General features: G+C 35.8%; 1 protein-coding gene across 1 annotated transcript; it reads right to left on the bottom strand.

The window, feature by feature from the left end:
* Positions 1-652: 652 nt before the first annotated feature.
* On the bottom strand, positions 653-26141 carry LOC100378323 (ubiquitin-conjugating enzyme E2 R2-like). The gene is made up of 5 exons (XM_002736353.4): positions 25833-26141; positions 24433-24519; positions 9429-9526; positions 7893-8027; positions 653-1115 (listed from the first exon to the last, which is right to left on the bottom strand). Exons 1-5 carry the CDS (start codon positions 26007-26009, stop codon positions 878-880), a joined length of 735 nt encoding a protein of 244 aa, XP_002736399.4. The 5' UTR covers positions 26010-26141; the 3' UTR covers positions 653-877.
* Between the last annotated feature and the right edge of the window lie 422 nt (positions 26142-26563).

Genomic DNA, 26563 nt, shown 5'->3' on the forward strand with positions numbered 1-26563 from the left:
TACTACTCGATGAAATATGGATTACTTCAGTATTGCAACATCAGGGTTCATTCTGAGTGAATGACATAACAGAAAATGTATATTTACTATGCTGCGTACAGTCACTTGCCATGCACTCTGAAATTAATGCGAGTATTCTCATAAAAGCAGGAACCAAACTACTGTACCAATTACAATTTTTATGCAATGAAACACTTTATACTTACACATTTTAGTAAATGTCATTGACGCCCCGACAAAAACACCCTGGGCCTATACTCGGGGATGCTCTCAACTTGTTAAATGTCTAAAAACAGAGGGTGTGGGCTTATACTTGGGGAGGGGCTTATGATCAGGAAAGTACGGTATCATCAACAGAACACAGTTTTTAAAGATGCTTACACTTTATAACTGTATGCAGAGATTAGGCAAGCTCTCATTACAGAACTACAGATACATCTCTTGTTAGAAGTCTTCAAGTAGACGGGGCAGCTGAACACCTCTGCAGACAATTTTGGAGATTATTATAAAACTTTACATACAATTTCATAAGAAGCAATGACTTTACATTGCAGTTGATAACACATTTAAAATAACTATCCTCGCGGCACTGTTCCAAACAAGAGTCCAGAGAAAACAATGTAGTGTCGTTAATTGGAAACGTCCGACTATGTCCCATACACATCAAGTTTATTTATTATTATATATTATACCATTAAAAAGAAGGCTTTTTTTGTTACAGCTCCCATCATTTCACTCTGATTATGATTGCAAAGTAACTGATATATTAAGTGGAACCAGCAAAGAGATTCTACAGCCATCCACGGAAGTCGGAGGACCATCGGACACATTTATTTTAAAATTTTGAAAGAGTCTGTTATATCTCAGTTTGACAACATCATGATTCTTCATTGCCTGAATCATCGTCATCGTCATAAATATTATCATCATCATCATCAACCTCATTGTCATCGTCATCATCATCAAGGTCATAATCATCATCATAGAAATCTGCCATGTCCATAGTACTATTCTGTGGCGTTTGAATTTTTGTCTTGATACAATAATCCTGTAGGGTTAAAGGCACTTTTACCCCATCTTTGTCAGCATCTGCCTTAGTAGCAGAAACTTGTTTCCTGCAATGAAAAATTAAATTAGTTGAAGCAAGTTTTCAAATCTTTTCTCCAAGCGCTTTTAGTAGAGTGCTGAGCTATGCAGCACTCGCCTTGAATTCACAACATTCATTTTCACGAAGAAAACTACTGACATTTTAAGCATATTCACTGTGTTTTAATTTCACATCGAGTTTTGTTATTTTACACAGATTTAATTTAGAGAATTTTACCTGAAAGTGAAAATAACAAAATTAAAACCCGGTGAATAATTAATGCATTTACAGTATGTAAACTGACTTGCAAAAGACACAAGTATTTGGTTGATAATGTTGATATTATGCAAATAAGATAATTACCAGATTCTGCCGTAAATTCGCCCATCCGAAAAAACGCCCTGAGCGATTTCATGGCTGGTGGACACTTATTTGGGGTTCAAAATTTCGTAAGATAATTAAAAAAATTTTCATTGAAAAATCCTACTATGCAGACTTTCAACGCCATCAGTTGGGCCACCCAGACGAAAGAAAGTATTGCAGAAACTAATCTAAATTTTTTTTCTTCCTGAATTAAAAAGTAGACCGCCTAAAATTTCATTACAATGTCACCAAGAGTTTTTCAAATACATTTTTTTTTATTTTACTGGTAACGAAAGTATATTCTAAACGAGGTTTCAAACAAGCAGCCTGTCGGCTGAGATAGCTCCGCTGTTAGCAATGCACATGGCAATTAAAGAACAGAAGATATCATTAGAAAATGAACAAATCTGAGAGAGGTCCACATGTAGTACCTATATGTATAATATATCAAAGCAATTGGACTTGTGGTTTTCAACAAGAAGTCGAAAATATCACTTTTTACCAAAAATTACAAAAATATTCATCAAAATTAGAGAATTAAAGATATCATCACAAAATGAACAAATCTGAGAGAGGTCCACATGTAGTACCTATATATGTAATATCAAAGCAATTGGACTTGCGGTTTTCAACAAGAAGTCGAAAATATCACTTTTTACCAAAAATTACAAAAATATTCACCAAAATTAGAGAATTAAAGATATCATTACAAAATGAACAAATCTGAGAGAGGTCCACATGTAGTACCTATATATGTAGTATCAAAGCAATTGCACTTGCGGTTTTCAACAAGAAGTCGAAAATATCACTTTTTACTAAAAATGACAAAAATATTCACCAAAATTAGAGAATTGAAGATATCATCATGAAATGAACAAATCTGAGAGAGGTCTACCCAAGGTACATATACACCAAGTATCAAAGCATTCAGGCTTGTAGTTTTCAAGAAGAAGTCGAAAAAGTAAAACATTGACACGGACGACGACGACGGACAATCACTCATATGATAAGCTCCGCTCGACAAAGTCGACAGCGGAGCTAATAAAAACGAACACAACTGCATTGCATAGCAGCAAACGATCACAGTTGTGCAATCATGCTGCGTTTCACAATTGTTGATTATTACTCAGTAGTGATTATAATAACGCACAAAAAATAAATTTGTTGAATTGTTATAAAATGCAAATAAAATGCAATTTTGTTTCATCGTAAACAAATGAATAAATAACCATAGCTTGTTTAAATATGTTAATATTATTGAACGAAACACGGAAGAGATTTGCCAATGGTGTAGTACAATCTTTTGGCTTGGATTTTGATGGGAAAATGGCATGATTTTTTTTCAAATCAAAAAATAGTTGTTTTCAAAAGATAAACTTAGCATTAGAAGAATAATTTAACATTGTTTACAGTGATAACAGCTCACTGTTGAAATGAAGCTTACACTTGAAAAACCCAAATTGCTGTTTAACGGCCCTGGGCAAATTTACGGCAGAATCCGGTAATATGCCCAATTTTTACTAAAAACTAATTAAATCTAAGTATAGTCCTAGAGCTATGTACTAATTTTTATATAAAATGAAATGAGCATTACTTTAGTTAGGGTTAGGGTTTGAAAAAAAATAAAATGGGACCAAGAAATCAGTTTTTTAAGGTGTTATTTTAAGGTGTTATAGCATAAAAAAAACAATGGTGCCAAGACAAAAACACTGATAAATGAGCAACATTAAACGAAAAAAACACAAAAACATTGCCACTTCTGGCGATCGAAGGGAAACACGGAATAAGTCGGGATATCGCGACAACAAACAGCATACCAAACCAAGCAACCTTATTTTTTTGAGGGTTGAAAAAAACAAGAAGTAATCCAAAAACGACAGTGAAAATGATGAAAACTCGCTAAACTCCGACCCGTTGCGCGACTTCCGGTACAACGAAGGTCACCCTGCAGACCTACTTGTTTGCGCATGCGTAGTGAACGAAATATTTTACTGAGCAGATATGAAATATTTTTTTCAAGTTTATAGTTCCATATTTTAATCTTTTCCGAAAGTTTCATCGCAGTCATTGACGCCTATTCAAGAGTATGAAGTTTATTGTGACTAGCGAGAATGGGTAAGCTTTGTTTTGACAATGAGCTGGTATCACTGTAAACAATGTTAAATTATCCTTCAAATGCTCAGTTTATTTTTTGAAAACAACTAATTTTTTTGTTTAAAAACAAATCATGCCATGCCATTTTTCCATCATATCTAAGCCAAAAGATTGTACAACAACATCGGCAAATCTCTTCCATGCTGAGCTACAGTACTCATTCCGCTCAACCTCCCGCTTTTATCGCTTTTTTTCCGACCGCTTATCGCTTAATTTCCGACCGCTCGCTGCTTTCCGACCGGAAACCGACCGCTTTTTTTCCGCTCGCTCGCGTTCGCATTTGTTCGCTCGCTCGCTCGCTTTTGTTCGCTCGCTCGCTCCTGCTATGGCTGGCTTCAAAAACATCGTCCGCTTGCCAACCGACAGCTGGAGTAACAATGATCGTACATTGTATATATAAACTTAAGTTTTTATTCGTAATAAATTTAGGTTTTAATGACGATTCAAAACACAACGCCTATTGCTTCTCTGCGTTGGAACAAAGACGCCTTCAAATCACTTGACACATTGTAACGTTTGCTACGCAAGTCGAACTGTGACCTGTATTTACATATTTACGTCCTTGTGTGTGTAGTTCAACTATATAACTGGTCAATCGCGATATGTATTGAGTACTAGTATTTGTGTGTTGTGTGTGTGTTTCTGTGTGTGATTTTGACTAAATTTATTCCGAACGGCGCTCAAAATAATTTGACACTTTGTTATTTGCGAACGCAACTCACACTATGACCCTTACTCAATTTGCACAAGTAATACGAATGCTGTAGTTCAGAAAATCTATTGGTTAACTTTTGCTCGTGTCTGGGTGCGCAAAACAAAACTGCACATATAATTATCGCATAGCTGAATTTCTACAAATCAATTGGACTTAAACTACTAGTATAATGACTGTGACGATTAATCGCTTGTCTGGGTACATGCGGCGACGAATTATTGGATTGGCAGCAGCCGGGCGAAAAATGAAAGAGATCCCGGAACAGTTAATTTGTTGAGGAAAACAAACAAACGCAGCCAGTGATACATTTTGAAAACAAAAATACAAAATAAACGCAATCAGAGGCGCCGAACACGCGCGTTGGAAATAAATAAAACGTGTTGTGACAGTCTCACCAAACTCTTTCACTCGCGCAATGTAATTATGTTATTTCCCAAAGCCCTTATATTTAATACATTGACAAAAAACACCGCAAGAAAAATGTAAATCAGGCTTGTAATTACTAGTAACTCTACTCGAACGCAATGTTGATCACTGTAAAAGTGGATAAATTCGAACCGTCATCAAATTCAAAATTCAAGCGATCTCGTTGAATGTCAAAAATAAACTCGATGTTTAGAAAGACAAAAACAACAACATATTAGAGTGCAAAAAAGTTAGCAGCAAAGAACGAGAAGTGCATGTGGGAAAGCGATGAGTGAACTCGAGGAAAATTATGCTGATGTGAGAACAAGCCATATACCCGCGGAGTACTCGCTAAAACATCGAGAAAATGTGCCATTTCAAAGGGCACCCTTACAAATAATGTCTGCGATTGTGTGAACATGATAACGTGCAAACAAGCAACAGGGCTCGTGGTCCACAAGGAAACTTAGCGATGACGCAGTTAGATGTATACGGCTGTTGTAAACAGAGACTCCTTCGATCTCATATAAGCAGGTTCACGTGGATGTATCATTTTCAACTATTACCAACAACGCTATGATAACATACTAGACATTATGAAATTCTTTTGTTTTTATGTAGAAAAATACAGTAATTTTACCAAGTAAAATCATATTTATTAAAATTGTTGTTCATACATGAGTTGTCGAACACACTACATAGTTTGTAATTTCATCCAGCTCCTTTCAGTCACGATTCAAAACAAATAAAAGGCGCAAATATAGATAATATAGCAAATTATTTTTTTCTGTAATATTCGTGTGTAATCAGTAATTATGAAAAAATAATATGGGTACATATTGATTTCGTTATGAATTATTCTTAATATCAATTTCTAAATTATTTTGTCAAAATCAGGGTTTTTTTCCAGGTTTTTTTTCCCCAAAACGAAAGAATTTCATAATGTCGGGAACGAGAATTATTATTTATTGGAACGGAAAGTCTTTATCGTAGTGCTTCGCCTTGTTTGACAACGAGCTCTTCAGGTCGCTAAAACTGTATGTCCACCTCTGTTGGGGTGAACATTTGTATTATTATACTGAATAAATCTTAGAACAGAAATGGTGGCACTCAATTATGGCAATCTTCCAGCTCATCGTTAGAAAGATTTTCGGAGGCAAATTTAATCTTGAAGGATTGCAGGAAATTGACCCTTACCGATTCATATTTATGAATTAATCGGGATTCAGGTATCATAGTGTTTGTAACAGGAAAAAAAAAACGCTTTCGCGTGGGATTTTTCATGCAAACATTGTGAATGGTTCCTGACACTGATTCCTTTTTAACTTTCAATTTTTCTAAGACGCGGCAAACCTTGCTCATGTCCGGAGACGTCGTCGAGATGCAGGTGCGATTCCTCTTAGCAACGCGTTCTATTAATTTCCAAAGCGCGTGGTCGGCGCCTTTGATTGCGTTTATTTTGTTCTTTTAGTCACGTAATCTATCACTGGCAGCATTTGTTTTGTCGCGTCGCACAACTTAATGTTCAAGCTGACTTTGTTTTGGCTGTAAGTGAACTACGTACAGCTCATGAAAGTATTTCGCCCAGAGTTCGCAAAAAACGGAATACCCTGCAAAATTTGAATCCTTTATTTTATAACGAGACATTGGGCGCAAACATAAAAACCATAATTGTAATTTAACAGGTTTATGTAACGTGTTAGTCCGCTTGCCAGCCGCCTAGTTAAAAAACGCGATCTCCAGTGATGTCGGCTTCGACAACTTCGGACAAGTAAGATGGGCGCTGGCCGACATTACATTTGCAAGTATTGTATTTGTTTGACAAATTGTACACTACGGTCATTCTATAACAATCGATCAGTCGTTTTTTTCACAGTCTTACTATTCCTGCAGATATTCTTCAATTGTTATAGGTGCCACGAATTTTAACATAACTACAACTTGACCCGTGTTAAACCCAAACCATGCGTGCATGACAACCGTCACCCTACACACGGTTACTCAACGAATACCGTACTCTACAGTAGACATTTTTCGCTCTCCACCAAAAATAGAATGGTTTTATTTCATATTAGTTGTGTCTGTGTCAGTGTCGTATTTGATTTCACATGTTTGGTTCGATCTTGTTTATGATGGACATTATTACTACGCGTATGTATTATTACCAATTTTATATGGCCGTGTGATCCACCGTATTTTTTTCAACGGTCGTTCTATAAACTTCTGATTGTATTTATTCTTATTTTAACATCATAAAAACAAAAATGATACACTTGTACATGAAACAGTAGGTAATGAACTGTAAATGTGGGCGGTTGCGCTGTCAGGCGAGCGAGCGAGCGAGCGATTGCGCGAGCGGATACTTCCGGATTTGCGCGGTCGGAAAAAAAGCGGAAATTGCGCGGTCGAATTGAACAAAGCGAGCGAAAAAAAAGCGATCGAAATCCGGAAGCGGGCGGGAGGTTCGGCGAAATGAGTACTGTATGGTAATTTTAACACGTTGGCATCATCTATCATTTTGATTGGTTAATTAGCAATTTGACCTGTCAGGTCAAAGAACACAAACAATCCCAGGTCAAAACATGGGGGATATTCATTTCTACAGCATCGAGCGTTTAAAATACGCTCGGAATCATTTGCTTCCGATGAAATAAGTTGAAACTTATTTGAATTTCATAATTCAACAAATTTATTTTTTCCACATTATTATAATCGCTAGTAGGTAATTTGCAACAACAATTGTGAAACGCAGCATGACTGGATTGCGCTACTGGATCATTAGATACAAAACAATACAGTTGGGTTTGTTTTCATTTGAAACTTATCATGAAATGAACAAGTCTGAGAGAGGTCAATATGTATAGGTATAACATCAAAGCAATTGGACTTGTGGTTTTTAACAAGAAGTCGAAAATATTAGAGAATTGAAGACATCATGAAAATGAATAAAATTTTAGATATAGTTTCTTTGGTTTTGGGTGGTCCAACTGCCTGTGTTGAAAGTAGAATGATGTAGGAGGTATAGGGCATGCTCTGTTCCTACAGCTTTAAACAGTTTCAGAATGGGAACACAATGAATATTAATACATATAGTCTCAAGCAGTACACCATTGGTGGTCAAAATTGTTACCAACATGTTTTCTTCATTGAGATGGCAAGACTACATACCTAATGATATTTTCATACTCTCTGTCTCTTCCTTTAGATTCTTTCCACTTGCGATACATCACTGAAGCATCCACATTTGCTGGTGAAAATGTGTTTGGTTCATTCAAAAGAGATATTACACTTAATAAAATAGTTCTGCAAAGTTGAAAAAATAATGAAAACATGAAGTACAAAAAAAACTTGTGAAATGAAACTGGGCTACAGTATTCCATGTTTGGTGGACAAATTAGGAAAAACTGATTGAACTGACTGTATCATGTATCAGAAAAATGCTAAGGACAATGACAATTTCCCTCAAAATGACAATGAACGATACCAAAAGCCTCAGAATTTGGTATTGATTAAATGATGTCTGACTGTCAAATTTTTAACAGCAACCCAAGTTCCCTCACTCAAATCATTTGGAAACTGTCAATTTTTGATTTGCAAAACTTCTGTGCTTAAACGCCTGAGAACACCAGTCTCAAAATTAAATATAAAACATAGTTGAACTCTGGTGACCTTGCCCTATGTTATATAATATTATTCCCTTATCATAGATTGTTTCAATATAAATATGCATTGTCATAATTAATTTTGAATACAAACAAGTTTTGAGGTTGAACCAACAGCAAGGAATCAGTCTAACTAATGTCCTTGATAGATGTAAATATCTTACAAAAACATTGGTGCCTCATTTGTTTAATTATATTAAGGGACATAATTTCCAGCCTTATTCAAAGTAATTCAGATATTTTAATATGAAAACAAATGTCTCATCACAGAAAAAAAGTGCTGCATTTAGATGCAAGGTAACAGAAAATCTTAGCTGGCTTTTGTCCAAGTATTTTGTACAGGTGTATGTCAAAAATTAATGATTCACCGAGACAAATATGAACTGCCTTAGTATATATTCATTGTGTGACTATTGTATTATATTAAAAGTAAAAAAAAAAACACCCTTTATGAATAGCTATCATGTTGCAAGAGAGAGAGAGAAGTCAACAGTACTGTTGCTTCCTAAGAATCTACATCTTCAAACACTGCAATCTTTGTTTTTGAAGTGCGTTTTTAAATTATTATTATAAAAGCTCTATTATTCTGTTCTAATAGCTGAAACAAATTCCTGTGAATTTTCATTTGTCAAATGAACTGTTTGTCAAATACAGAATACATATATTTTAGAACAATTTTCTTTTCAAAATGTGGATGCAACGTTTTTCTTTTTATGTATTTTTTATGTATTGTTTTTGATTTGATAACTTTGAACAGATTTTCTATTAGCTTCAGTTCTTGATCAAAGTTTGGCACCCAGTTCATAGGAGTTTTCTGTAAAGATTTTATTGGTAGGTTTGCAAATCATTTCAGACTATGCAAAAAATCTCCATGAGTTGGTTTTGAAACCCGGTATAGTATTCCCATGGAACTTGGGAGATACATTACCAAGTATATTATTACAAGTTAAATGATTTGCTTCATTGAACACAAACAATGCATATTTCCAAGGTAAAAAGTATCATAAAATGTCAGTAGCTATATTTTTTCAACACAACATACCTAACATTTTGTGTTGGATTCCACCTTTCGGATGGTAACTCGCCACTCTGTGGGTCATCAATTGGTGGATGTAGAATTGATATGCATAGATCACCATTCTAGGAGAGAAATTAAATACATTCAGCATTAAATTTTACACAACAGATTTTTAAGTATTAGAACATGACTTGAATATTACATGCAACATGACATTAGCATCCAATTAGACTGACCCAGTCATGGCAATTTTATTGTTTTATATGATAATTAAAGAACAAGTTTGAATCTCTTGCGTTGACACGAAATTTCCATGACTGTTCTGCAAGACTTTCAAGATGTCAACATGTTTAGAATATGGTAATGATAGCATTAATCATAAGCTGCCAGCCAATAAGACTACTTTCGGACTGTAATGCAAATGTGACTGAACCGAAGTACACACCTACTTTCCTCATTTGGAAGTGTTCCACTCCCAAGTTCCGTAACGTCACATTATGAATAATTAATAGCAATTAATACACCTCAGAATAGACCAGTCGTGGTATTTGGACCAATATTTAAGAAAAAAATTTTAAATTGTCTATCATGTTTTGATGTTTGTGACCTAATGCACAAATGATCAGAACCATTGATAGCACATGTAATATGTCTCAGCAATCAGCAGCTGACTGCTAATTTCTTCAAAGCAGCTACAAAGGGGTAATTGTGATTAGGGCATTGCTTGACAGTTGCAAATAACTGACATTTTCAGAGAGCTGAGGTATAGGAGAATACAATCTTGTACTTTTTGTGTTGAGTTTTTTGCAGGACTGGTCATTTCTTGCCGTTTGCATATCTCTACCTTTAGCCTTTGACACCCAATCATGACATGATGTCAGTACCAAACAAAGGTCATTTACTTAAATGATTAATAAATGACATGCCCATATTTGTCAACTGGCGGGGATTCCAACGCCACAGAACCATGTGTAGGCATTTGCCATTTTTGTTGTATTTCTTGATATTACATTTTTGAGGTGGCGGAAATTAATGTACAAGTACTGTAGCTGTGTTGAGATTGTTGTGCTGGTAGATAGATAAAACACCCTGAAACCGTAGTATTTTCATTGTTTGAGCAATATATTATTCACTGGCACCTTTATCAGCAATGGGATGTTTTCTTATCAGGAGGCATATGAATTTTGCAATTTTAACATGATCACAGCAGAAATGGCGACTCCAGAAAGATCAACAGTATATGTCCTGATGACTAATGTACATGTTTATGCAACTTGTGTGCATCTGGTCAACCCAAACATCAACAAGCCATGCATGGCACAGTCCCCGTTATCAAATTTAAGATATATAGCTTTGTTTATAGTAATATAGCTGGAATTTAACCATTTCAGGAATATGATTACTGTAAAAAGTTGATTAATTTGCGGTCTCTATTAATTCATGGACCCATTTTATTTTCGAACCCTAATTTTTAAATGTATCCTTTTAATTCGCGGCGTTTAAAAACATGTTTAAAGTGGTATTCTATTAATTCGCAGGGCAGAATAAAGTGGATAACTCAAAATATATTGCATGAAGACATTAAAAATATACATTTTGTTTGAGTTATGTTATCAGTACTTGGTGTAGCCGCAATCGCAGATGATCTCCGTCATCACAGCTTAGGTTCGGTCAAGATTTGACCTGCAAGAAATCCCCCACGACACTACATATGTTGGGCAAGATTATTACTTAGTCGATAAATATCGATCGCTCAGCACATCTATTACAAATTTCCGTGATGGAAAGCCTAGTACAGGGCTTTTCGTCACTGGTCCACAGGGTTGCATCGACCATGTGTCCGCCATTTTGGAAAGTGATTTTATTCTATGATGTCATTTAAGTGAACCGCCCTATGGTGCGTAAATTGATGTTTTTGATTGGTCGGGCCATTAACCACATGTCACATTTTCATTATACCGAATATTGTGAAAAACACAGAGTTAAGCGGTCATGTACGTTCTATAAATCTAACCTTGCACACATAATCTTGTACTGACGTGTTTTTTTGTCCAAGAAAGACGTTCCCTTTTATTTAACCCCTAGTTAACTCTTTGCATCCATGATATTTGTGAGAGTCAGGGTTCTCCACATTTTGAAAATTAAACAGGGCGCGCCAATGTGAAGTGGGCGTGGCACATTTGTAACGTAAATCACTGGCAAGGATGTTGAAAAATGGAAACAAAGAAATCTATTAATCTACACATTATTCCATATGCATAATATATATTTATTATTACAAAATAAATGAGAATTTTGAAGAGCTATTATTAAGTAAACGTCAGCACGTACAATCAGCTGATTTTAGCTGCACGATTCATCAAGCGGTGACATCACTTGTTTACCAGTAATGATCACGTCCGGAAAAAGACGTAACAAGTTTGTTAATTTATTTTTCCAAATAGATACATACATGCTTTATTTAATTTTTAGCCAAAATTTATATTTATGATTTATATTTATTTGGACGAAGCAAAATAAAATGTATGATGTCGCACAAACGTTCGTAATTGGTTCATTAAAAAAACTTGCATGAATGGCACCAAAAAGAAAGATGATCAAACGAAACAAAATGTACACAATAGAAAATTTTCGATCTGCAGTTAATAGTTACTATCAAAAATAATATAATTAGGTATAAAAAACAAAATACATACTTAAAAGAATAATTTTCATTTGAATCGAAAGTTTGTTGATGTCTGCTTCGTTGACAACAAACAGCTATGACCCGGCCGGAAACATTTCATTTTACTGTGTGCACCCTGATACTATGTAACGATACTTTTGATTGGCTAAAGCCACGCATTGACGCGAAAAACAACCAATCAGAATATTTGCTCCAAGAAAAACACAAATAAATTTATTTCCTCCACTTATGATGCGAGTTGAAAGCATGGCCGTTTTACCAGGGTTTTTAAATCGCGATTTAAAGAAAATTCAACTTTAAATAGTGACATTTAAATATAAACATTTGCATGTTCAAGCAAGCATTCGTGTGGACTTCTTGGTTATCAGCAATGTCTGTGATGGTACGTCGGCTGCCGATCATGCAAGTGCATAACTGCCTTTGTTCCACTCGGCGGTGACGATGTTGCCGCTACAAGTCACGGCATGAGCTTGGTTTTAACTATAGACCTTAGAGGGTCTATGTTTTAACATATGGTTTTACCGATAACGATTTTATATATTTGACGTCACCCTGGCAGTAAAAATGTGGGTACGGTAATGCACTTTTCTAGGCCACATGTTCATTTTTAATCGTGTTGAAAACACTTTTTTCGGTGGTGTTATCACCTCACGGTGGCCTGCTATGACAACAAGCCAGAATTTTCACAGTTATACCTTAAAACAATGAACCAGTTACCCTGAGCACGATGAATCATTTCGAAGATAATGAGTGTTGGCCTGTTTTGTAAACAATTCTTTGTAAGGGACCATGCAGGGCGCACAGGAAATATAACAAGGCGCTGACAATTTAAACAAGGCACCATTTTCAGATAACAGGGAGCGGCGCCCTGTTGAAACCCCTCGTGGAGAACACTGAGAGTTGAAAGATTTTTTGAACAAATGACAAGTAACTACATGTATATTGATTTGCATCAAGCTGAGTGGCCCGAATTTAAATATCAGTACATGAACTCTGGAGGTCATTGCCCAATGTCACATGTAAACGCATGATTATTAGAGTTCAGTTGAAATGTATGTGAATAAATGCGATCAAAGTGCGCTGCCCAGTTTATTATATTATAGTAAAATTTAATTTTACATATGGTATGTTTATGTTTGTGTAATTATTATGAATGCACTGCATTATCAAGACTGTGATATTGAAATATTCACAGACCCAAAAGCCCGGGTCAGTGCCCTAACAATAAAAAAAACAAAAAAACTAATTATCATGAAAGCAATACATTACGAAGTTGAAATATTCAGAGCTGGTACAATATTGTAAACAAATTTGCGTAATTAAAAAAGCAGTGCACTAAGTAAACAACTTTGATATATTCAAAGCCAGTACGTAGTTGCATACAAGTTGCGTAATTACAGTACCGTTGGATATATTAACAATTTTACTAGATTGATGCGCAGGGACTTGAGGTCAAACTTCAGTCAACACACACTTGATGTCAGCTTCGTTGCATAGAAGTTTTGCAAATAAGTACTTGAAGTTCAATTGCGTCCCAAAATGATGTCGCTGATCACTCAGTTGATGCGCAGCGTGTGTTGTGTCATGTCCATGATGCACCCTGTTTCGTCTTTGGCTTGCTTTTTCTTCTTAGTGCATGTTCTTGTACACGTAAAATGCAACACTTTGAATTTATACTTTGCGCGACTATATTTGGTCAACGCGAAACATTATTTTTCCTAAACATTTTCTGAAACCATTTTTATCAATGCAGGGTTATTTGTCCAGACAAGACTGGCTTCGTAATATCTGCCATAACATTGCCTGGGCGATCTGTTGGTCCACATTTTTCTAAACAAGCAGCCAGTCGGCTGAGATAGCTCCGCTGTTAGCAATGCACATTTCAATTAAAGAACAAAAGATATCATTAGACAAGAGTTGGCAGAGCCATCTCGATGCTGGGAAAATAAGTGTGTTTTGGAGCAATGGATTGGCGAACAGACAGAAGAGCAATTTCAAAGACTTTGACTTTGTTTTAATGAAAACTTGAAGTATACATGAGGGTACGTATTATTTATTTATTTTGGAAACTCAATTTTTAACTGAAGGAATTAAACTAAATTAAATAATCATGTTAGAAATGACTACTGTTCAACTCCGGACGTTTAATTGTACTTAGCGTATGTTGCTATGACAATCAACCAATTCGAGAAAAACAATCGACAATGACTAAATGCATGGTCACAGCCAAATCGCTGTTTAATTGAAATAAAAAAAAATCTAAGATCAAAGAAAGCTTAGAAAGAACTCCCATGTGCTGAGAGTATTGGAGACACATTAAATATAATTCGAAATTACTTAGCTGAAAACTAATTATGCAAATCAGAAAATTAATATGACCAGATTTGAGTGTAAAACTAATGAGGTCTGCGCAATGTAACAGAAAATCTGTCTCCAAGTTTAATTGAAATGTGATTAGAACCAAAAAATTATGAATTATTATGCTTATTAGGGAATTAATATGAACAGATTTTTACCCCAAACTAATTAGGTTTGTACATTGTCCTAGAGCATCTTTGTACTAAGTTTCATTGAAATGGAATAATTAGTACCGTGAAAACTCCAAAATTTCGACCCCTCTAAAAATTCGACCGCCTATTTATTTGCCTGGTTTCGGTGTTTTATTTACCTCCAAATTTTCGACTCCACTAAAAATTGCCGACTCATTCTTATTCGAAAATTGCGACCAGTTTTAGTTTTCCCCCAAACGAAAAAAAAAACGATGTGAGCGTTCAAACGGGACCTTCCTCAAAGGCATGAATTCGGGTTTCTGATTGACTGAAAGATTTTTATTTTATTGGTAACGAAAATATATTCTAAATAAACAAAGTTTCAAATAAAAACGAACACAAAAATCTCGGCATGCTGCGTTTCTGAATTGTTGATTATTACTGTACTCAGTAGTGATTATAATAATGTACACAAAATAAATTTGTTGAATGGTTATGAAATACAAATAAAAGTCAACTTAGTTTCATCGTAAGCGAATGATTCCGGTCTCGCATAAACGTTTGATGCTGTAGGATATCCGCCATGTTCTCTTAGGTCAAATAGGTCAAATCGCTAATTAACCAATCAAAAACCTGGATGATGCCAACGTGTTCAAATTACCATAGCTTATTTAAATATGTTAATGTTATTGAACGCAATGCGGAAGAGATTGATGTTGTAGTACGATATTTTGGCTTGGATTTTGATGCGAAAACGGCATGATTTTTTTTAAATAAAAAAATTAGTTGTTTTTAAAAAATAAACTGGTCATCTGAAGAATAATTTAACATTGTTCACAGTGATAACAGCTCATTCTCGAAAGGAAGCTTACCCGCTCACGCTAGTCACGATAAAAATCATACACGTGTACTCTTGAATAGACAGACGTCAATGACTACGGTAAAACTTAGACTCTATTTTAGCCGGCAGGATTGATTGAAATGTCCGAAAAATGATGCCAAAATACACCTTAAAAGTCCCATTTTATTTTCTTAAATCCCATTTTATTTTTTAATCCAAGGGCGAATTTACGGCAGAATTTGGTCCCTCAAATAAGGGACACGTGAGCTTTGATTCTAACCGGATACATTGCACTGGGTCGGGGAGATCGTTTGCTAAACTTCCATGTATCTTTTGTCCAATGGGTACCTGTACTTCGAACATTCGCAAGTTTTCCTAGGTAGTGCGAGACAGCTTTGTCTTTTGACCTATTAGTTTTGCGCTGACCTCTTCTCCGCGTCTTGATGTTTTGTTTTGCTTGTCATAATACTCACTGATTGATGACTTTGTTTAGATTTTGAGTTACAACTCGGCCACGACCTTTGCTTTTACCGTGAAACATGAGGAAGTTTACGTCAATTGACGGACATTGCATTTTTTAAAAACTAATGAAGCACACTGTCTATCATCCCCATTTTTTTTTTGCTGATTTCTATTCTGAAAAATTCGACCGTCCGAAAATGCACCTTAATTTTGACTCTAAAAACACGTCACATTTCTAACACCAATTATTTAAAACCGGTCGAAATTTTGGAGTTTTTACGGTACTTTAGATATCAGTGTGAAAGCTTAAAATTGGTTAATTATGCAAATTAGGTAATTAATATGTACAGATTTTAACCCACAATTATTCAGGTCTGTCTATTGTCCTACAGCATCCATGTACATTCATTGATATGTGATGTATAGTACCTGAGATATCAGTGTGAAAGTTGGTTAATTATGCAAATTAGGTGATTAATATGCACAAATATTTACCGGAAACTAATTGGGTCTGCATAATTCTAGATTCATTGAAATGTGATGATTAGTACTTTGGATATCAGTAGAAAAGCTGAATATTAATTATGCAAATTAGGTAATTAATATGCACAATTATTTACCCTAAAACTAATCAGGTCTCTGCATAGTCCTAAAGGATCTATGTACCAAGTTTCATTGAAATGCGATGATTAGTACTTGAGATACCCGTGGAAAAGCTGAAAATTAACTAATTATGCAAATTAGGTGATTAATATGCACAAATATTTATCGAAAACAATCAATCTCTGCATAGTCCTTGAGTATGTAAGTACCAAGTTTCATTGAAATGTAATGCTAACTACTTATATCAAATGCTGAAAATTAATTAATTATGCAAATTAGGTAATTAATATGTACTGATATTACCATAAAAACTATCAGGTCTGTGCAGTGTCGTATGACATCTATGTACCAAGTTTCATTGAAATGTGATGATTAGTACTTGAGATATCAGTGGAAAAACCGAAAATTGACTAATCATTATGCAAATTAGGTAATTAGTATCCACGGATTATTACCAAAAACTAATCAAAACCTAGCATTAGTTCAGAGCATCTATGTACCAAGTTTCATCAAAATCCAATGAGTGGTTGTTTAGATATCAGTGGAACAGTCATGGAACCACTAAAAAATAGCTAATTATCATGCAAATTAGGTAATTAATATGCACGGATTTTTACCAAAAATTAATCAAATCTGCGCATATGTTCAGAGCATCCATGTACCAAGTTTCATCAAAATCCAATGAGTGGTTCTTTAGATATCAGTGGAACAGTCATAGAACAGCTAAAAATTAGCTAATTATCATGCAAATTAGGTAATTAACGAGCATGGATTTTTACCAAAACCTAATCAAATCTGCGCATTGGCCCAGAGCATCTATGCACCAAGTTTCATCAAAAACCGATGTATGGTTCTTGAGATAGCAGTGGAACAGTCTGACACACATACACACATACACACATACAGACACACTAACTGCAAAGACTCCCATTTTGTGCTTCGCACATGGGAGTCAAAAACAGAGAACTTTAAGGTAGATGCCTTATGATTTCAAAAACCCAGAATTTCTTAATTTTTTAATATATTGTACTTCAGGGCAATATAAGAATATTGACTTTGAAAAAAATGGGGGTCACCAGGTTAATTTTCAAGAAAATCATGGTTGTATTTTAGTGGATAACTGCCATTTTGGCAGTATTATAGTGCTTTTACCATAGGTTCCTATGGCAGAGATATTATGCCATATCTCAAATTGTAGGCTGGTGACATAGGCTGAAAAAATAATACAATGTATATTGTTAATGATGGCCTACTTTTTGTTTTCCTGAATTTTTTCAAAAATCTGGGTTTTAAAAAGTGTTGAAAAATGCAATTTTTGTTTAACATTGCGCTCTATGGAATTGTTCTAAAAATAGCTATTTTTGAAAAAATGTAGTACAAGTTTCTCAAAATACGTCACAAAATATTGCTATTTTATGGTGCCATGGGACAAAAGCTTCATGATTTTACATAATAAACCAATGAACATTGTCATGCGATTTATGACCAAATTTCTCAAAAAACATGAGTAGGCTTAAGACAGGAAGAGAAACACGAGCGATGTAGTCGAACAGGCATTACGACACCTCAATCAATACAGTATTACCCATGATGCACTATTCCCATAAGCGTGGGTATGTGGAAGTTCATAGCCAAGCGTACTGAGGTCAAGAACAAGGTAAGAAATTATGCAGAGACCATTCCCATTTGCCGTCAATTTCCGGGTTCGGGTGCGTTTCATCACGGTTACTAAAAAAGTAACCATGGTTTCATACAAGAAGATCGATACAAACTACACCGCCGAGTGTAGTAGACATAATCCCGATGGCAATAGGAAGTTTGAAGGAAGCTAACACAGTTGATTTATAACAGACGAAGTAAACGGAAATCACTTTTCAGTCCTCGTTGAGGCACAAACGTATTTAAATGAGAGACAATGGCAACTCCACGTTGAGACAGATTTAATAAACAATACTACAGTTCGACTAAAGTTTACAAACACCACGGTCAGTCACACAAAGTCCCCCAAATTCAAAAGGGATTTTTAAATGCACCAGGGAACACAAGACGAACAATTGTGCATACTTAAGATGACTACTCCACGCTAAACGCAACATGAAAATGGCAATTTAAACTTTCCGGGGCAGATTTCCATAATACTACAGTTCGATAACATGGCCAGTCACATAAAATCCATCAAAAGGAAGCTGCAAGTCGTATAATGCCAAAACAGTACCATGATTTCACAACTTTCGAAATACGTTCGCTTTTATCGATGTCTACTGTTCAACAGTTTAATGTCTTCCCGTTCGCAAGGACACAAAGCCTAAACTATCAGAAATTAGCAACACATAATTCGAGTGATGGTATAACAAAATAACTCATTTCTAAATTCAATCCATCGAAAAAGTATAAAGAACATTTTTATAAACAATTTTTAATTATATAAATACACTTTGAAAAGAAACAAGATTCATAAACATAAATCTATTTAAATACATTCTCACTACAAATTACACAATACTTATTTTCTAATGGAGTTTCTTCACAGCACAAACTATTAGAATCATGCACACGTGTGAGTACTTCGGTGACACATTTTATAGCTACGCCCAAAATAGTCCATCATTTATTATGTAACTGTGACCACATGACATTCTGTTAACATCCACACATTTTCATAAAATCTCCATGCACTTTTTGACCTTTCATAAGTACAATACATTACAAATTACTCCAGAAAAACAATTTTCTTGGTACATTCCTACATTCTTGCATACTAATGAGGGATTCAGACACATTCAAGGCTGAGCAATTTTCTTGGACTAACAAAGCTGATAATTGAAGATATCACCACAAAATGAACAAATCTGAGAGCGGTCCACATGTAGTACCTATCAGTGTTCTCCCCAGGAATTTAAACCACTGTGGCGGACTAATTTGCATATCATTTGCATATCATTTACATAATAATAGAGAATGACCAAAGCATATTTACATCCACATAAAAAACAACATATATTTTCAAAAACAATGTGGCACATATTTATTTGTTTCATACAGTGTTATCAACACAATTCTTTTGGGATATTAATGAGCTCAGTCACAGTGCAAATATTTTTTCTATTGGAGTCAAAATATTACGTTTCACAATTTAGAAGAGTTTGAATTTAAAAATGAAAAATTGTCAAATCGAAATGGAAATGCTGCAGACTAGCAGACTATTAAAAACAAACAAACAAATAAATTGTAAAAGGCTAAATGAAACGCATTTGAAACGTTTCAGCCAGGAATATGTTCTCGACTTCCATGATCTTATTTACTACAAAAACATTCTCCTTCAAAAAATTGTTCATTATTCGTACCATCAGCTTCTACAACGTTTACATTTACAGTAATGAACGAACAAATAACACTTCCAAACGATCAAAGTTACGACGTGACTTAACTTACTTCACGATGTTATACACTGGTTATACCAATAATTCCTCATACTCAGTCATGCCATGAAAAAATGTTACTTATTTTTTTATATGAAATAAACGTAAAATTTGAGCGATTATTTTTGATCACTCGATTGCTTCGGTGAAAAACAAAGACCGCCATGATAATTGTGACGTATTAGTTGACTGGCATGTGTCCTTTGACCCGATGGGTCAAAAACGCCATTAACCAATCAGAATACCGCATGGTAATGCCGGCAGAACCCGAAGTTTTCCGAATGGTAGTGATCATAAAAATTACATTGCGGAAGTAAAGCGATGTCGTAGCACAATGTGTTGGTATGGATTTCAGATGAAAACTGCATGATGGTTTTCGAAATGGGTGATAAGCAATTTTTAAAAGGTAAAAGAAGTCTTGAAAGAAGAGTTTTTACACAGTGTTCTCCCCACATAGAACAAAGCATGGCGCCATGCTTGGCGACCCGGCCGCCACGCTTGGGCTCGGACCGCCATGCTTACAACTTGTTTAAGCATTGTTTACATCCTTTTGACCCGCTCACACGTAGCACTGCATAAATTATCACCGTCTATGCCACGGCGGTTTGAACTTGCCGGGACAAATTAAACAGTCCCATTATTAAACACGTGTGAAGTACAGACGCTGTCAATGGAGAACAAATTGTCACTCAAGTTGCAAACACCAAGATCTATACGACTAAACATGTAAAGGAAAAATAGGTGATGCCGCCCGGCTAAAACGTACAATCACCGCTAGCACAGCACAGAAACGTGTAGAAACACGGAAACTGCGTGAGGCTGGTTTTGATGAATCGTGGAAAAAGACATTTCCCTGGTTAGGGTCAATTGGCTGCCTTACTGTAGTTAAACTTGTCATAGACGTGCTTTGAGCATAAACTGCACAACATTCCTAGTGGGAAAAAATGAAAAATAAAAAAAAAAAACACAATGAGGATTGAGGTTCAAATAAATGTAAACATAACGATTGAATTGTGTCGCTATCGGGAACCCAGTGCCGTATGGTTAGCATACCGTCTGCAAAACATGTTGTTTACATGTTGGTTTTGACAAGGACTCGGGAATTTCGAGGAAAAAAACATGAGGTCACTATTCAATTAAAATTAAAACGTAACGATAGAATTATGTATACAAATCGGGATTCCATCGATCATAGCTCGTGACGATAGCAGCTGTCGTTCACAAGACGTTGAGAGGCCGCCATCTTGGAAATACCCACACAGGTCAACATGTGACCGGAAGAATACAAAAATTTGATTTTTTTTTTTGCTTGAACAAATTATAACATACGCGTACCCATTAATCTATGAAGATATGCATAAATAATCTAAAAATAGTTGACAGTAACGAATGATGTTTTTTTTTTCATGCCGTGTCTATACCAGCCTTACGCCTAAGATGTTGATTGAAATCGGTGTAGGCCTACCATGTTCGGTGTTATTACGATCGGCAAAACAAACGCCTACTGGCATTTTATTTCTAAAATTACGAAATCATACCTGAACAATCTGAAGTTGACCTCAACCAGGGAAATATCTTCTTCCACGACTCATCAAAACCAGCCTCACGCCGTTTCTGTGTTTCTACACGCTTCCGTTTCTGTGCTGTGCTAGCGGTGATTGTACGTTTTAGCCGGGCGGCATCACCTTTTTTTCCTTTACATGTTTTGTCATATGTGCATCTCTGTGTTTGCAACTCGAGTGACAATTTGTTCCCCATTGACAGCGTCTGTACTTTACACGTGTTTAACAATGGGACTGTTTAATTCGTCCCGGCAAGTTCAAACCGCCATGGCGTTGACGGTGTAATTTATGCAGTGCTACGTGTGAGTGGGTCAAATGGATGTAAACAATGCATCCTATTAGCATGGCGGTGAAGTTGTAAGCATGGCGGTCCGAGCCCAAGCGTGGCGGCCAGGTCGCCAAACATGGCGGTGCCGCCATGCTTTGTTCTATGTGGGGAGAACACTGCATTTTAATACTGTCTTGTATGTTTGTTTTTGTGAGAGTGAATCCTAAAAACTATGCAAATTAGTATGCAAATTAGCATGAAAATTAGACCGCCATGCTTGCCTCTGAGCCTGGGGAGAACACTGTTACATGATTCACGATGATAAAAGTTCAAATGTATTTTACCCAATCACGCAATAAACACGTTTTTTTTTTTCTTGAGTAGCGTAAACAGATCGTGAAATCCGCTTTGCCAATGTTATATCGGGGTGGAATTGATTTTGAAAAAATGTTAGCTTTCAATCTATAGACTGCGTCGATCGTTAAAGTATTTACTTACGAACAAAGAGGTGCTAATTTTACAAAATTAACTTGTATTGTTTATAAGCCACTACCACATCGTGCGACTATGTCTAATGTTTACAAATTATAATCCGCGACTGGCAGGATGCGTGTCGGTCGGTACGTCGGACAATAGTCCTGTCGGAAGCGTGGCAAGATCCCTGATAGCTACGTATTTCTTTCTATATTTCGTAATACAGTTCACAGGATGAACAATGAAAAAAGCACTGTGGCGGTCTTACTAATCACCGTGGCGGCTCGAGACCACAGTGGCGGGCAGGAAAAGCAGCGTGGCGGCCACACACACAAATTGAATGCTGGGGAGAACACTGGTACCTATACATGTGTATATGTAATATCAAAGCAATTGGACTTGCAGTTTTTAACAAGAAGTCGAAAATATCACTTTTTACCAAAAATGACAAAAATATTCACCAAAATTAGAGAATTGAAGATATCATCATGAAATGAACAAATCTGAGAGAGGTCTACCCAAGGTACATATACACGAAGTATCAAAGCATTCAGGCTTGTAGTTTTCAAGAAGAAGTCGAAAAAGTAAAACATTGACACGGACGACACCGGACAATCACTCATATGATAAGCTTCGCTCGACAAAGTCGACAGCGGAGCTAAAAAAAAGACAAGACGTAGACGCTTCCAGCATGCAAGCGGAATACAAAAAAATGATAAGTAAACTTTTTCACCCTTATCTCGCAACATGTCGACAACTTCTAGCCTGGCAGCTTCCAGTGGAATACTGTTAAATATTTTTTTTTCACGCATTTTTTCTCTGAAGGCATTATAAAACTGACTAATTATACATTTGTCATTTCGCTGTAACGATCACCGTGCTGATACCATTGCGATGTAGTAAAAGATAAACACCATTCAGACCATTGCCGTGCTGTCATCGATAACTAAATTTTCAGTGACAAAATACACAAACTTGAAATACTCCGTTACTTAAAAATACCCCGAAAATTACAGAAACATCGGCAACGAGATGCTGTTTTTAAACACCGTGGAAAAATCATGCACTCTGCGATGCCATCTCGGTTACCTTAATCAGAAACCCCCTTGTCAGCTAGCATGCATCTGTAGCGATGTCGCAAAGTACATTGTACGGCAGTGCTCGGCGACCTCTGGTACTATGGCACTCCATGAATGAGGTATTTCCAGAGGTCAGGGTTCGTTTTAATTTTTATCGACCCGTCTTGTCTGCTCAGAGTTGAATGAAACCTGTTTCGATTTACAATAGTTGTCTTCCATTTCGACTTTTTCTCACCGGCGTTTGAGCAATTGAGTACAAAAACTGTGAATAGCCGTTGTGTAGCAAAATATTACGGCCCATTTCAACCTGGTCGTCTAATTTCGCACAGTCCATTTCACCGGAAATCGTGAAAAACTGTCATACGGAGTATTTTTTTTTAAGGTTTGAGGAAAGGTAAATTTAGACTCAACCCACCCAATGGGGATTGCTATGTTTGTATAACTGTATGAATATCTCATCTGCTTTACGTAATCCATTGTGCCCCTCCCTAAGTGGAAAAAATAACACAACGCCATGACAGTTTTCACGCAAGGTTTTGACTCCGCAGAAGATTTTACGTCCGTTTCCCTAGTATTGTAAATATTTTAATTTTATTTTTTTATCCAACAATTGAACATCAGCAAGTGTTGGTGTATGGTGGATTTCGGCATGTCGTTGTGATGCAATAGCCATTTTTGTGGACAATTAATGTCACCCAATGTCTTGTTACACTATACATTTTTTGTTTTTTTAAACCAGTAATTGAAACTAGCCTTTAACAGGCAAGAAACATTTTACTGTTAACCTTTTAATTTTCAAAGTTGGTGATGTAATGGAGTCTGTAAGGAAAACATTACACACAAGCAGTTGAGACTTGATAGCTTTAGGGCCCCATTGAAAATACGACTAGCAAAAATCGGCAATCACAAAATTAAGTGGTTTACAGTAATTCTCTAAGGTTTTTAAAACGTATCCTTAAATTTCACGAAACAGAGAAAAAATTGACATTAACAAAGTAATTAACACCAGCTATAAAGAATAATTAGCTACCACAGCTGGTCTACACTTCAACTCGTATGGGCTGGGGAGTATACTAAACCACTGGTTAAGTACTTATAGCAATTTATATAATATTGAATATGCTACTATAAATAAAACTGTTTACCTCGTACACATTAGGGTGCCACATTTTGGATGTAAATCTGAAGGTTGGAGGAGAATATGGATAATCTTGTGGGAATTTCATTCGTGCCTACGAAACAAAGAAAATAAATAATTATCATATCAGAATATGAATTATGATCTTTGAACACAGTCTGTGCATCAACACAAGAGGATCTAACTTTCACAGAACATGTTGCATTTGAAACGCTTGTATAATATTATGTACTTGTTTACATGATGTGTGCAAATTTGCTTATAAAATATAATGGTCAATACAGTTTTACTGGACAACAAAATATTCAAAATAAAGGATAATACTAATGAGCAATCTCCACTTAAAAATTACTAAAATTTTCATTTTTTTGGAGATCAAATTGAAAAAAAAAAATAGATTGAATGCTGAATCAGTCATCTAAATGTACCTGCCGGTACTTTCTACCCAAGATTTATCACAGAACAGAAGCAAATAATTGTAACTTACTTGCCAAACAACCAACAGTGAGAATACAATACAAGAAAACACCACATTTAATTCAGCCTACAGAATCATTAAATTTAATTTTAAAATTTCTATGGTTTCATAATTCCAATGATTTTTCAAAATACAGAGCAAACCACTATGTTCAAACACACAATGACCCTGACCAATCTCATTGCATTATTAATGATGTGCATATTTATAATAAAATAACACAGAAAGAACACAATAGCTTCCACAAAAAACTACAAACATTTATATTACACATCCCACAAATTCTATAGCGAAGTCCCTAAAAATATATACATGCAGGGATTCCTTAGAAAAAGCAATGACTCACGTTGCCAGTGAATAACCACGGATGTGCCTCATCACTCTTTTGTTCGAAATTTGTCGAAAAAAGTCAACGGGAGGTCTCAAATAACGAATAATTTTAACATGCGCGAACACCCATTTCTTATAAAAAATTAAAAGATAGAACCAAGCGAATTTAAATTTCGAAGTAAAATCCAACAAAAAGAGCCTATTTTTAAAGGGATCTGGTTGTTTTTGTTGTGACGACACTAACATATTCGAGGCCATGGCCTTCCTTTGTCACCAGCTCTTGTTATTTGACCCGTTTTATTTCCGTCGTCTTATTAATTCAGAAGGTCGGAACAAAAAGAAACACCGAATTTAACAGCCATTATTATAAACGAGCAGATCTCATCAAAATGATATCACGAAATGTTCGTCAATTGTCTTTGAACGGACAATAGTTTATACGTCGTATTTTAAAATAGCATTCGTCGCAGTTGTTTGTCTCCTATGTTGAAACAGGTCACAAACGGAATTTCAGTTAAAACGTTGGCTTATATTGCTTAAATTCGCTTGTATTCGGACAGACACATTAACTAAACGTATACATATGTGAACATAACTACCTTAAAATACCCCCCTTCATAGAGAGTTTCTGGGGGGCCGAAAATGGCAACCTCCCATTCGAAGAGACTGCTTTCGTTCAGAAGAGACACTCTAAAACCTTCCACTGGTTCTTCCTGTAAATTCTTCAATTCCAAGCTAAGCGCTCTGACAGCGCTGTTCATAGGGTTTGAGGCCATGTCCTGGAGAAAACTGTGCTTGATAAGCACGGCCAAGAAGGGTGCGATTTGATTAAAAACTACAAATATTGTAGAAGGCCTTTCCGCAGCTGTTCACTGTTCGTTCCTCCGTTCCACTTTGTGTTTAGAACTAAATATGGCGGATATGACAGTGACGTCATGAATATAAACAGTGAACCGAACGTTTCCGATAACTGCCGCGTTCGTTCGGGCTAGGAGGAAACCCTTTAACTCTGCATTAATTCTACTATCACATTTTTTGGTTAATCCAAGTTAACTACAGAAAAATGTTTAAAATCTTACCTTTTTTTAAGATTTTCAACATACGACCGACATTGTTTATAAAAACATACAAGGTCATTTACCTTCCCTATCCCGATCATGTGACGTCACTCAACCGGATATCAATATACGCACTAGTTAAATCATGGTCACGTGACGGTTACGACACGTAAACTGCTAGTACAAGCAGGGCTTATTGTGTAGTTAACACGTCGCATATTTGATGTTGCCGGTACTTTGATCTCAGGGAATGTATATACGTTCAATATATA

Source organism: Saccoglossus kowalevskii, chromosome 13, assembly GCF_978046115.1.
Source record: "Saccoglossus kowalevskii chromosome 13, keSacKowa6.1, whole genome shotgun sequence".
Taxonomy (NCBI): domain Eukaryota; kingdom Metazoa; phylum Hemichordata; class Enteropneusta; family Harrimaniidae; genus Saccoglossus; species Saccoglossus kowalevskii.